This window comes from Perca fluviatilis, chromosome 2, assembly GCF_010015445.1.
Source record: "Perca fluviatilis chromosome 2, GENO_Pfluv_1.0, whole genome shotgun sequence".
Taxonomy (NCBI): Eukaryota; Metazoa; Chordata; class Actinopteri; order Perciformes; family Percidae; genus Perca; species Perca fluviatilis.
The window spans coordinates 38,637,038-38,652,292 of NC_053113.1; the positions used below are offsets into that span (position 1 = coordinate 38,637,038).

Consider the following 15,255-nt stretch of genomic DNA (forward strand, 5'->3'; position numbering starts at 1 on the left):
GCTGTGATAATGATGTATAATTTAATTGAAGGCTGTGCTTCTATCCTCCATAGAACTCAAACTCCTCTTCTCTTGTCAATGCATTATTCAGGCTAATGGTGACCCTGAAATAGAAAAAAGCTTCTTATGTCTTTAAAGTTTTATTGCGAGAGCAAAGAGAGGTAAGGAGGTATATCAAAAGAAAGTGAGTAAGAGTGAGGCAGAGAGTCACAGATAAGGTAAAAAAGCTTACTGAGATACAGTTCTGTCTACTGACATCCTTTGTGAAGGATTGCCATTTCTGACCATGACAGCGTCATCTTCCTGGCAACAGTAGAAATATTCAATTGGGCAGAGACTCAGTAATGTTCCTCAATCCTTAACTGCTGACATTTCCAAAGAAATAATAAGAGAGAAAGATTTCTTAAAAAGCAAATGCCTTGGATGGCAAGTTAGAGAGGAAAGCTTTACACACTCTCCTCTGCCGACTACCTCTGTCCTTTTGCTGCATTACAAATATCTATAATATATAAATATAAATCAAAAATTTAAAGAAAAAACATTGTATTCCATCGTGATCATCTCCAGTGAGCAAATAAGAGAGAGAAGTAAGAGGAAAAGATATAGAGCGCAGTAAAGCACCCATGCATACACTATTACACATGGACCATCTTCACATGTGATCGAGCGCATACTCTGCAACTTGGCTGAAGCAAAGTCAGGGTGAAAGGGTGAAAGGGTCCTAGGCAGTAAAGCACACCCATTTCAATTCATCACGTTAAGTTGTCATATTTACAGTCGGAAATTCACCCATAAAACACTGTTATTGTAAAGTGTTATTTCCACTGCAATTAGAAATCAGATTCATTAGAGGACGTGTGACTGGAATGTGGCAATTAAGCTGCGCTGTATGGCAAGTGGTTTGGGGGTTGGGGTGGTGAGGAGGAGGAAGTGCAATACCCAGTGATGGCACTTTACCAATTTACTGAATCAGTTATTTCACTGAGTCAGTCTTTAATTGCCCACAATAACTAATCAGTCTTTAGATTAACTTTTTTTTTTTTTTACCTTATGATAAATCCATAATTTAAAAGATTAGGAAAGCTAGGTGTTACAAGAAAATGCATAGGGTAGGGGTGGCCTATAGCTCACTCAGTAGAGCGTGTGCCCCATCTAGGCTGAGTCCTTTGCAGCGGCCCGGGTTCGAATCTGACCTGTGGCCCTTTGCTGCGTGTCACCCCCCCTCTCTCTCCCCACTTTCCTGTCTATCCACTATCTAATAAAGGAAAAAAAAACAAAAAATAATCTTTAAAAAAAATGTATAGGGTTAATTGTACAATATCAAGAGGATTTAACCAGATAATAGTGTAGAAATATTACTATTATTATTATTATTATTATTATTATTATTATAATAATGGCTGGCAAATTCCAAAGTAAATTTGGACCAATTCGTGAGTTACAAATAACACAAATATTACCAGTAAGAAAAATAATATTTTATAGGGTAATAGAAAGGAGTCACAAGACATTTGAGGACTTGAAGAAACTAAGTTGAGGAATGATGTTACGTTCTGTGCCTCAACATGTCTTATGACAGTTATCTTCATTCAGTTACCTTCAGGTTGTTTGGGTTTAAGACAACTTTATCTTTTGGAATTGGTAAAGATCACAGAATTTAAATAGGTTCAGGCTTTATAGGACAATTTAAACATCATCAGTAAAATCAATTCCAAACCAACATGTAGCTTTTCTAAATGTGATCTTTTCTCTTTTATCGGTCTATCCTCCATGGGTGGAAAAAGAAAACACCGCAAAACTACAGCTCATATGAACTCAGGAGACCTGAACCTCGACATGTCACGTAGCACCGAAATTAAACTGTTGCCTTATATCAAGCAAACACAAATCTTAGACTGCATAACAGCTCAATTTTAGCACTATAATTTTACCAGTGTAAGAACTATTTATTGTTTGGAAGAATAATACTTCATGATATGTTAATGTTATGGTAATTATGTTTTCAGAATTCTCAACATTTGTATCCATGTGTTTATTTTACATATATTTATCTTGCATATTATGGTATGATTGTTTTTACAATACCTTATAAAAGACAGAGCAAATGCTATAATACAGTCAAACACATTATTTTCTTAGCACTGGATTTGGTTTGTTAACAGCCATCTGCTGCTCTAAATTAGTAGCAATATCATATATCTAATGTTGACTCAATCCTGTTAACACTGTATCTGTAATCTCGCCCACACTTTTCAGCTTGTACACATTTCATTTATTTCTAACAAGGCGTAGGCCTACAAAATTAAGGCAAGTACATTTGAGACATTTGAGAAACTGATTTTTCTCAACTAGCAGTAGGGATAAAGCTTAATGATCTAATTGGAATGAATGAGGAATAGCAGGCATATTTTCTGCCTTTCTAGCCTAGTAATTATGAGGGAGCAACGTCTGCTCCATTATAGATGTACTTGCTGGCTGTCTTGTAAACATTTTGTTCATAAAAATCATGTGTTTGGCAGAATTGAAAATGTGGCCTACATTCTGACATTAGCATAGATAGGATACTGAAAATGGTTCCCACAGTTCTCACCAGTGAAACCACACTGAGTCACAGTGTGTCAGCAAAACGTCACAGGAACAGATAGTGAGTAATTTCCCCCTTGCTCTATGACAGCCATCACTGTGTTCCCGGCCCCAAGACACAAGTCAAAACATATTAATTGAAAGTAATGACAGTGATTACATTTTTCTGTCAGGTTGGTGCCTAATTTTCTCCCCATTAGTTTGTATAATATTTCTATCCCCACAGCCTATTCTGCCTTCCTGCTCGGGCCAGGGCATGAGTGGCATGTGGGGGGGTTGGGGATGATATCCATTAATAGTACTTCTACATAAAGAGAAGAATGGCCTGTATAACATATACACTTCATCAAAATCTTAACTATAGCAGCCTACATAAATAAATATATAATAATAACCAGTCCATTAACCCTCTGAGTTCTAAGCCTTTCTTTACCTCAATTATAACTTGTCTCCTGCTAGTTGTACTACAGCACTTTAAAAAAATAAGCATATGCCTATTTTTTAAAATATTTTTGTATCTATTTTCGGTGTTGTAGTTTGTAGACGGTCCTTAAGTCTTGCTGTCTCAACACCGGAACTAAACAGAGTTGAATTAGCACAACTTTTATGCATTTCTTTCTCATCTACTGCTGTCAGATTCACTATGTTCACTCAGAAGGAATCACTTCACATGGGTAGGCACTTGGAATGACATCTCCAACATGTTAAGAGGCTAAAAGCATGTTTAAAACCTGCCCTGTTTCAGCCTCCTGGGTGCTAACTACGGGTGGTACGGTTCATGAAAAAACATCGCTCGGCCGGCTTGTCTCGGTTCGGAGCGTGTGTGTGCCGCACGGTTCGACGCATGCGCAATGTAGCCTTGTCCTGTCAGGTGCCCGTATGTGACCTCAGACAGTGCGTTTCCCTTTCGCGCAAAAGAAGAGGTGTGGACAAGTTACCAACGAAACGTACAGCGAAAGAACGTGCAAAACTTTTCGGACCGTCCTGCCAACCTGTATACTCTTTAACATCAATGTACTGTAATGTTTTTTCACTCTAAAGTCGCTGAAGCGGCGGCAGTTTAGATCCTGTCGGGTCTCTGCCGCGGGTGGGGCTGCTCCGTTCTCCCCGCAACTGACGCGAACACACAAACACACACATAAACACACACGGTGGATGCAGGAAAAAATGGAGATGAGACGTACAGGAGGACCTGACAGCTACGCTCGTTATTGTAAGTGCAATGATAAGTCCAAAAAGTACTTGACTTGACATACAAACCGTATGACTGTGTGTCCCAGCCCAGGCCAGTATAGGAAATTAACTAACAATGTAAACTGTTTTTATGTTTAACGTATTCTGAATTATTCAAAAGACAGAGCTTTAAGAGTTCCTCTGTTTTTCTTTTAAAGGATACATTTTTGTAAGAGCTACACTGAAGCTGGCAGTTTGATAAATGCAAGTTATTTCAATTGATATTCTGTAATATTTCAATCTTCATGTGCTAAAAAGGCACATAAGTTCCTGTAGATGGCGATACACATTCTCCTTTTTTTTTTGCCAAATAAATGAAAAGCTTGTTGAAATCATCAATGTCTTCCCTCTTGCTGTATCAAAATCTCAGCTAGCTTTCCTCAGAGATGGTCCCAATAATGTGCTTAAAGTCAAGTCAAAATCAGTTTGTGCATGATTACATGATATAACTATATAATTATTTAATACTGTATCCTACATTGTGGGTAATTAAGCTATATATCATATGCTGAAGTATATTTCTCGAGTGTTAAAGATTAAAAAGAAAAAATAACAAGAACCGTACAGAACCGAAAACCGTGACCCTAAAACCGTGATACAAACCGAACCGTGGGTTTTGTGAACCGTACCACCCCTAGTGCTAACGCTAGCAGGAGATAACACGGTCTAGGCAGCACCGACTGTTTTCGTTTTTCTCCCTACTGACAGCACTCCAAATTTACAAACAACAGAGCTACGTGTTGAAATCGACCGGAATTCTCCTTTAATTCTGGTATAACCTCGAACCTGTTATGCACAATCAATTTATAGACAATTATTTTAGGAGAACCTGGACTATCAGGATATGCATGCTGCAGGAATGTATAAATGTGGGGAAACAGAAATAAACTCTGTAACTAACAAAAATATAAAACTATGTAGGTTTTTTCCCATAAAAGTCCATACGCTTTTATCCAAAACATTTGTTGTGTCATCTTCAATGTATTATCTGTCTGCTATTTGACATCAGTAAGCCAAATCACACTCATTTCAGCCTGCAGGCTTCACTCTGCCTGGTCTCTTTATTCTCCTAATACACACACACACACACACACACACACACACACACACACACACACACACACACACACACACACACACACACACACAGACCCTCCTCTAAGGGCTCTCTATTCGCTGAGCAAACTCTTTGGGCACATTACTTCATGTGATTGGTCAACAAAGCTGTCAGTCTAAGTGGAATTGCGTGCAGTCTCCGCAAAGGCTCTGAAAAGTCCCCGTCTTCACAGCCGGAATTCTAAGCTTCTGGAAGGGCTATGAAGACCGCTATTCAGCTAGAGCCACGGCGAGACAATCGGTCCAAAGGTCGCGAAGCAAACAAAACATACGCGCAAATTGATTTCTGAATTCAATATCACTTATTTATGTTACAAAGACACTGTAAAGACACTGTGCTTCCATCATTGATTAAAAAAGCTTCTGGATGTCAGAGGACCTCGATGAAACGGCGCTTTTCTCTGCTTCTAAACAAACTAAAAGTAAGTCTCTAAACATATGAAGTGCACGTTTTTCTGTCGCAGGCGACAGCGCCGACCTAATGGGGCTAAGAAAAAGCTGCTAAAGTACTGATCAAATTAGGTAAGAACAGAATTATTTTGCATTGGACATCAGCTGAATATGAAGCTTTACAGAAGAATTCCCGTTTATTTAAACTGTATTTTTCTCGAAGCTCAAAATGCTGCAACATCGCTAAACAAGTCTGACAGCAAGACAACAGTTTAGCCATATTATCTACTACTTTATTAAAAAGGTAAAGGTGAAAGTTAACGCACATGTAACTTTAGAAATAGTCCCTCACTGCACAGGAAAACTGTGCACGAACAACTAGGTAGGTCAAAAGTGAACTAGAAAGTTGGTCTGTAAACTGTGATGGATACTTACAGACAGTTTGGCTAACTGTTTTACTGCTCACCTTTTTTGTCACAAAATTAAAAAGGAGCTATCCTTTAACAATAAGTCTATCAAAATTAGGGTGGTCAATATTTAAACAATGAGTTGATCATTAAATAGTGATTTCAATTATTGAAATAATTTAGAACAATAGTTGCAAATTCAATTAGAAATGAAGGCAACCTGAATGAATGCTGTAAAGTTAATGTTAAGGAAACATTTTTGTCCACTGTAAATGGTTGCTTTATTATTTGTCGTGGTCAGTGCAGCCCATAGCACTCACTATTTGCACAATTATTGAGTTATGTGCAAACGCAGTGATGAAGTAAGTAATTTGGGCTGTTCATCTGTAGTAAGCTACACTATTCCTGTGTGAGTAGGATGTGTTAATATTAATTCCTGCTCTCCTCTCCTGGTCCATAAATCGGATACTCTCTCCCTCCCATCCCAGATGGTCAGATACACTCAGCTATAGGAGATAGAGGAGAGTGAGCTGTATTTCTGTAATAGTTGTTGGTCACTTCTTTTTACCATTACTCTTTCAATGATTGCCTCTGCAGGTCCCTGCTTAGTAAATCATTAGTTGAGAACATTACGAAAAATGACCGTTTCTAAACCTGGGCTAGTCCACATATCGTTTGTCTTCAGAGCTCTGTGCAAACACAGCGAGGCTTCTCTCCACCTGGTACGGTCTTCACATTACCATTTATTGTAGTTTGGTGGGATCGTAATACATACAATTGGATTTCCGCCCTATTGCCAGGCTCACTTCAATCCCTGCTGCACCTTATCTAGGTGCATGCGTGATATTAGTTATGGAGGCTCTCTCTGCAGGGTGGTATGTGAATATAAAGGAACAGTTAATTTCTGGATTCTGGGCGATGTTAGACATCATGCACAGGAAGTAAATAAGTGGGTTGTTTCTGAATGACAAGACCTTCAAAACTAGTGCTCCACTCTCTAGAGATGGGATGACAATGAATAATGTGCTGGTGCAACCTTCACCATACCACAGCTGGTACACCTAGGGTCCTATCTTGCACTCAGCGCAATTGCCTTTGTACACCGACGCACGTATCATTCCTATTTTGCATCAAACGCACAGTGGACTTTTCCCTCCACAGATGCACGTCGGTAAATTAGGGAATGTATTTGCGCTCCCGGGGGCGGTTCAGCGAAAAGAGGAGGCGTGTTCCGGCGCAAACGTTCCCTGGTGCTATTTTGCAGTTTCAGAAAACAATTCTGCCACTTACCAGGAAAAACCTGGTCTAAAGTCAGTGGCGCTAGTCTAAAGTAAGTAGCACGTTATTCAGATCCTATTTTAGGGGTGCATGCTTGGCCATAATGTAGCATGTACACAACGCGCATACACTTCTCTCATCTAAACGGACGCAGCAGTTCCCATTTTTGCAAACCATACATAATTACAAAGAAAAATATTACTGAAAATGTGCTTCAGGTGTTTGGATAGATCAGGAGGCATTTTACAGTACAATGCTCAAAAAGTCGCAGCATTCTTTGTGGCTTGTTGTGTTTTACACAACATTTCCATGAATCATGGATGTGTTGATGACATTAATGAGGAAATATTAGAGGACTTAAGGAGATGTGATGTTGAACTACGGTGGGATTGGACGCCGGCGGAATCTGGTCTGCGCGATGTGCTCTTGATGGAGCGGGTGGACGGATGGGAGGGGGGGAGAAGGAAGGGGCACAACAGGTGCAGGTGGTGCGTTTGGAGGCCCACGCTCCATGGCTGCAGCAATCCTCTCCAGACTTGAGGAGATGTGCCTGAGAGGCCGCAGCAACATTGCTACCTGGCCAAGACGGGCATTTAGTACTTTGCCGCATCCCGGACAGCTCCCGCTGGCGTGCGCCAGGCAAATCCGCCGTCATAATAGCAATCCGCCATGGAACAAGCGCGCCTGCTCTTAAAGGAACACGCCGACTTATTGGGAAATTAGCTTATTCACCGTAACCCCCAGAGTAAGACAAGTCGATACATACCCTTCTCATCTCCGTGCGTGCTGTAACGCTGTCTGATGGCTCCAGCATTAGCTTAGCCCAGCACAGATCCTGCAGGTAACTGGTTCCAACTAGCCTACTGCTCCGAATTGTGACAAAAGTGACAAAATAACGCCAACATGTTCCTGTTTACATGTTGTGATTTGTAGAGTCACAGGGTGTACAAAAAACAACGTAACATGAGACACAGCCATCTTCTAACAGTAAACAAACCGGGAACTATATTCTCAGACAGGCTTGCTGCGAGCATATCACTCCGCCCAAGTACTATATTCTTCCGCCTGAGAATATAGTTCCCGGTTTGGTTACGGTTAGAAGATGGCTGTGTCTCATGTTACGTTTGTTTTTGTACACGCTGGATACAAACACAAAATTTAAATAGGAACATGTTGGCGTTATTTTGTCACTTATTCGGAGCAGTAGGATTACTGGAACCATTCACCTGCCTGTTCTGTTATGGGCTGATGCCGCTGGAGCCGTCAGACAGCTTTACAGCACGCACGGAGATGAGAAGGGTATGTATCAACTTGTCTTACTCTGGGGGTTACGGTGAATAAGCTAAATTCCCAATAAGTCGGCGTGTGAGATGACACTCTGATTGGTTTATTGCACGTTATGCCCAAACCACACCTAGCTACATCAGATCAACCCATTTTAAATTTGCGTCGGGCGCAAGACTCATTTATCCCGCCGGTATAATAGCAACAGCGCCCGAGATCCGCCCACAAAGCTACTTGCGTTTCATGTTTGATACTTGCATTTCAGATCGTTAAAATAGGGCCTCTAGAGTTTATCCACTGACTAGCCACAGTCAGCGTACATCAGGCTGTGCAAGGATGGCTGAATGTCAAAGTGAAACAGTTGGTCACACTGAATCATAAACATACAAGGAACTAATATATACAACCTTTTAAAGTGTTATTTCTTTCCCATTTTGTTTGGATAGGTTGTTCTCACATTATCCCATAGTGTGACACACTGTAGCATGCTCAGAGATGAGAAACGTCTCAGTGATCATTTTGGGCGTATACAACTTTTGTCTTTTTTTTTTGTATCTTATTGAACCTTAGTAGTGCGTTTTTAGTGTGTGTGTGTGTGTGTGTGTGTGTGTAAGTCTATGTGTGTCTCGAAGTTGATTGTGTTTTTCTAAGATCAGAAAACAAATAAATATATTGCATAATGCTGATTTTTTTGACTACAAGGTGACTTCCTTCATATTGTACAGTTTAAAATAGTTAATTGTAGGTTAATAAAAATAAGTCACAGATTTGTCACACAGCCATGTTTTAGTGGTCTTTAAGTACACATGTCACATAAATACTGTAAATGTAGAACATAAAGCTTAGCCATATATTTGCTAATGAGTGAATAGGATGGTTTACAGCTATGCAATCTGCATGCAAACCTCCAGTGTCTTACTTATATAAATAGTAACAGCAGGGAAAATATTGGTAATTTCGCGAACAATGTAAGCAGCAAATGACGCAAGCGTAAAAATCATGGTGTTAAATGTGATCATGAATGGCAATTTACAGTCAATAAAAATTACCGCTGGTGAGAGAAATTCATGAATACAATGCTGGCACACAAATGAAATGTTTAATAGCTATTCCCACCCAGTATATTCTATAGGTAATGACAGGACATCCATAAACGTTTGTCAACCCAGCACAGATCTTATCTTAATTATGGAAAATATCAGTCTTTCTAAAATGTGTCACAGAAAATTATAATTAAATGAGCAAGGTCACAATTCAGAGTACGGCTGTGGAATGATTTGTTCAACTGTGCACAGATAGGAATGGAGTCTATGGCCCAATTACAGCAAGGGAGGTCACTGCCCTCCATTTCACCAGGCCAGGGATAGCTGGGATTTCATACTGTATCTGCTTTTACCCTTGGTTTACAGATTGTTGAATAATATTGGCACCACATCAAAATCCAACCTCGAACACATTTTAGCCATTATTTAAAGTGATTCAAAAATCGTGTTAAAAAATACATCTTGTTTTTGAAAGCTCTGGCAGAATGAAACTTTATTCTCTCCTTTGTTTTCCTTCTAGCATATGTTTTTACATTGACAGAAAATAATCTGCTTAATGAAATGAATTATCCTGAATATGTACGACCTATTTCAACACGTTCTGCACATATTAACTGATTAAAGCAAGAGACGAACTGGACATCAAAAGAGAAATTCTTTCATTATCCAACAGTGAAGAGAGTGTAACATCAATCTGAGAGCCTGGTCCAAGTCATTAAGTCAGAACTTCTGAGTGGTAACGATGCATGTCTGTGAGAAGTGCGTGGCCATGGTACAAGGACGGTGCAAAAGAGATGTATTTGAAGAAATGTAAAATAGAAAACAGGTGAAGCAGAACAAGAGCAAAAGCAAAGTGGCAAGGAATCATTAAATAGATCACAGTGGTGACACTGCCTCTTTGAAGACACACACGTCCCACTGAGCGTGAGCCTCGAGTGCTAACAATACCGATGGGCTGCAGGGAGCATCTCTCAGCCTTCTCACTGAGAACTAGCATTAAGATTAGAGGTTCCTTTAATCCGACAAAGGGGATTAAATGCTACAAGAGAGGCGAGAGGACCGCTCCCACGGAGGGGCTGAGATGAATTATTAACACCTCTCCTCAAAACTGGTGATCTAAGTCTTTAAACCAAATATCACCGTTCTGAGACACTGGTGGCATGTCCTGCAAAACCAAACGTTCCAGGGTGCACAAAGTAATCATCTCGCTTAACACACTCCGCCACACCAAGAGAGCATTGTGTGTGTGTGTGTGTGTGTGTGTGTGTGAAAAAAAAAAAAAAACACTGAAAGATAGCAACAGAACAGTAAAAGTGTTATGAAAATCCTGAAACTATGAAAAACATAAAAAGACTGACATGTTTATTTTTGGACATCTATACACTGGCTAGCTACCACTGAAAAGTTAGATAAAACCATTCAGTGAACATAAGTGGTCATCACTTTCTCCTACGCTAAAGAAGCAGGTCAACTTCCTTTGAACACACCTCAGCTGCCACAGTGAGTCATAATTGTAAAGACAAAAGTACACCAGAGGAAGAGCATTATGTACAGTATATGTCTAGACTTGTACATACATCTAATGGTGGCACAAAACCTCCAATTCAAAAAGTGTTTAAAGATAAGGAGTATGTGTCATCCAAAATTGTAACTGTCCCACCCAAGATCACCTGAAAATCTCCATCAAATATTCCATTCATTTAAAAGCGTATTGATACAGAGCAGAGCAGCTCAACATCTCAAACCGAAATGTACAAATTGATTAACACCACAAACGCAGATCGTGGTTGCCCATCATCACTTACCCCCCTTGTTCCATCTGCCTTTAGTTTGCCTTGCCTGATAGGTGAGTTCGGGACTGCCAGACAGCACCAAGAGAAAAAAAACAAGTTCAAACACAGAAAGAAATCCAGACTTTGCCCTGAAAAACATGTCCAAGAGTTGCTGGCAGCCGAGTCACTTTCACATGGCTGTGTTTTCTCCTAGAGCGGCGCGGCTGTGGCGCATGGTAACCCACGCGTGGGCTGTCATCATCAGTCACGCTGGTGTCAGCAGTGGGTCTCTAGTCCTACCATGCTGCTCTGTGATGCCCCGGCTGGGTGCTGATCTTCACTGATGCTGAAGCTCCGAGTGAAGCCACATCTCTCCCTTTCTCTAAGCTCTGCCTCGCCAGAGCGCACGGGAACCAAACAGGAACACACAGCTTGCCACGCGATGGCACGGCTCAGCTACGCTCGGCACAGTGCATAGGAACTCACTCTCACACACACACTCGCACACACTCCCTCTCTTTCTTTTTTTCCTTTTTCTCTCTCCCGCTTCCCTGTCTCTCTCACGCTCACTGCTGCCACCGCTGTTGATGCCGATGCTGCCGCTGGAGCTGCTGCTAAATTATTTCCTGCCCTCCTCTCTCTGTGTTTCAAAGGGAATTCATTCCTCTGTGTTCTGCCGTTTTCTTAAAGCTTCACATCGTGGAAGAGACAAGAGGTGGTAGCGCAATCCACCTTCTGCCCGCTAGAAAGAATTCTCAGGGGTGTGTTGGACTGGCTGTCTAGTAGTGTCAACAAACTAACAAAGAAAAAGAAAGGAAGAATAACAGGTGAGCAAAGGGGGCAAAGGAAAGGCAAGGTCCATCTTTGTAGAGATGCTTTTAATCAGGAAGACATTTGCGTGGAGATTGCATCTCCCTTGCCAAAGTGAGGGACTAGGCTTGACTGGGGGCAATGGAGCATGGAGAGAAAGAGAGTAGGAGATCAGAAAGGAGCACTCTGGTGGGTAAATTGTAGGGTCCTCGCCTCTTGACCCATCCCCCTCTGCTGTGACAGCTCATGGTTGAGAAAGTGTTACTAAATATCCCTGGTCCAAAGTCAACAAATCGTTGTGGAGAAATTGTTTATTTTGAACATGTATTTTCAACTTCCACATTTGCACAAATATTTATTACCGTATTGGTCCGGATATAAGACGTTTTTTTTTTGCTGGAAATACATCTGAAAAAGTGGGGTTGTCTTATATTTGCGGTCTAGACTTTTTTTATGTTGATACACCCACAACAACAGATGTCGCCAACAACACGAAACAAGTAAAATGCGTGTTGACCTCCTAACTGAAGCGAGTCACCGTCCCTCACAGCTAGCTAGTGCCAGGGCCTGAAACATGGAGAGACACAGCGCCGTCTCCAACAAAGTCTCAGCTGGACTCAAGCCAGCTGATGGTCGCGCTGCGACTCAGTTGTTCCAAGTCGCAGAGGCTGGTTTTACCGAAAGCACGGTAACATTATATGGTCATGCCACATAGAGAGAAACCAAAGAGAGGGAGCGCCCAGCGGCGTTAGAACAAAGCCGTGACTCAGAGAAATAAAACGTGTTTTCGCCGATTCATCATTAGAAATGTAACCGTAGCAAGCATCTCATTATCACTAACATTATCCACATTCATATTTAGATGCAACAAATGATGTATCCAGCTACAAAAAAGCCTAAAAGTCGTAAGTTAGAACGGAAGTACTAATGCATAACAATTACCTTAAGTGCTAGAGATGGGCGGGTTTTTACACGCCATATTAAGTGAACAGCTAACTTGTCACATACTCCAGTCTAGCTGTACACCACAAGAACTAATGTTTTGTAGCTACTTGACTTTGTCATTGCACAGTAGGGAGAGAGAAATAAAGCATGTGTTGTGTTTATTGCAGTGATTACGTCCTAAATATACAAATAAATAAACCATCAAACACTTATCAGAAGATTTTGTGCAGTGATTTCTCCACCTCTGCATATTTATTGAAGCAGCTGGACAAGGAAGTAGGGCTACTCTAGTATGTATTTAGGACTACTTTAAGACAAGGGAGAACATTTCTTTGTTTGATTTCATTAAAAGCAAAGTTGGGCTTTGCTGTTGGCTTCACAACTAATTTTTTTAAAAAGACTGCAGGCTGGAATGGGGATGCCGAGAGAATTAAACAAAACTTATTTCATACGTTTATGTTCTGTAACAACAGTGGGTTTTTAAAGGCAGATTTGCTTGTAAAAACTCTGCTACTGCTCTGCTAAAGGCAGACTAGCAAACATCCGGGAACTCATTGTCAGCAGAGAAAATCCTAGTTTACAGTCTATGGTGAAAACCGAAGCGTAAAGCGCAGTGAGACAAAACCTATGTTGTTGTTGTTGTGTGCGACAACCTGTGATGACTGCCCCACTCTCATTTCCAACCAATCACATGATTTGTCCCGCTTCGGCTGTTAGCGACCCAGGTCGTGCGCAATTCACATTGAAATCAACCCTAGTTATACCCTGATCCAACCCACCTGGCGACCCGGGTCGCGAAGCCAAGTAGATCAAGGAGGGTTAACCCATTCAAACACACTAAAAAAACTGTCGACCTGGGTATAACCCTGGTTGAGCCATTGGTGGGAAAGGGGTTTAACAAGGCTCCAGACTAACTTTTTACATTGGTTGCACCAGCGCATAATATAGATGCACCCAAAAAATGTCACCGTGCCTTTTGACGCAGCAACAATACATTTGAAGCAGGGGTGTGACGGGGTGGCCTCTCGCTCACCCAGTAAGAGCGTGCGCCCGATGTAGGCTGAGTCCTGCAGCGGCCCGGGTTTGAATCCAACCTGCGGCCCTTTGCTGCGTGTCATCCCCTCTCTTTCTCTCCCCCTTTCCTGTCTATCCACCGTCAATATCAAATAAAGGGAAAAGCCCCAAAAAATAATCTAAAAAAAATAATAATAATAAAAGTAGCGGTGTGACAAGACACTCAGCTCACAGGACAAGATGATCCACAAGATGGGTTCACGAGAACAAGACAACATTAACACTACTGTATTTTAAAGAAAACTTCAACGACTAAATGTAACTGGATTCAATAGAAAGTCACAAAATGAAAATCGAGCTCTGTGAAATGGCTTCTCCCCTGTATAACTAACCTCTTAACCTAATAACTTTGGCGTTTCCACCGGGAATCCAAAATGCTGCCACACAAACGATTTAAAAGTGGCGACTATGGTTGGGTACCATTAACATTTGTACCTTGTACCTGTAGCCTTATCCGGTACGCTCCCTCTGTAATACCCTAACAAAAAAAAAGTATTTCAGTTATAAAAATAATTTCAAACCTATTAATCCTATTTACTTAGAACATTTTACACACCGCACAAAATAAAACACCTCCCTTTCCCTTTTCCAAACCCGTCCTTACAACCTCTCAAATAATTATTAATCACTGCGTCATTATTGCTAGCGACAGACGGGGGTGTCCTGAACAAACCCCCCATTTTTAAATAGTTTAGCCAGCTGTGTTGTTTTTGCTGCCTCCAGCTTCTTTAGAAACAACATGTGTCTTCTGGCAAACAGTCACATGCCGAGAGTCAAAAACAACACACCATCGACGTTCTGTGTGTGTGTCGCGTTAGGTCACGGCAGTTTCCTGCGGCGTCGCTCTGATGACCAGCCACGCTCGCCTCACGCATGAGGTGGTACTACATCTGCGATGGAAAATGGAGGATGGGGCACCGTGGCCGAGTCAAGTACAGCTGGTACTAGCATTGGGAAAGCACCATTACACTGCACCGTAACTTATATTCTTGTATCATATTCTATTTTAGCCTGATCATTTTCATGACCGTTGTTAATTGCTCTTTAATGTTTTATGGAAAGTACTTTGAATTGCCTTGTTGTTGAATGTGCTATAGAAATGAAGTTCCCTTGCCCTACAACCTCAGCCTGTCAGTCTGTCACCAGGGCATACTGAACACTGCTGTGCCTATCTGTCTCCAAAGTATAAAGTTAACTACACTGTGATCTCACCATTATGTTATATTGCAGCAAACTGTCTGCGTGAAGTTGGGAGAACTGTAACCACACTTGCGACCGCTCTACCGGCATTGCCGCGACTCACTGTGACTTAAACAAGCT

The 15,255-nt window shown here is 41.3% G+C and overlaps 1 protein-coding gene across 1 annotated transcript in view; it reads right to left on the bottom strand.

Moving 5' to 3' along the window:
- robo2 (roundabout, axon guidance receptor, homolog 2 (Drosophila)) overlaps positions 1-11,562 on the bottom strand; it is a 295,576-nt gene extending 284,014 nt beyond the window's left edge. Inside the window, exon 1 of the mRNA XM_039789345.1 lies at positions 11,140-11,562. Within this exon, the coding sequence (XP_039645279.1) occupies positions 11,140-11,266 (127 nt within the window). The 5' untranslated portion in view covers positions 11,267-11,562. The remainder of the gene's footprint in view (positions 1-11,139) is intronic.
- Positions 11,563-15,255: the final 3,693 nt, after the last annotated feature.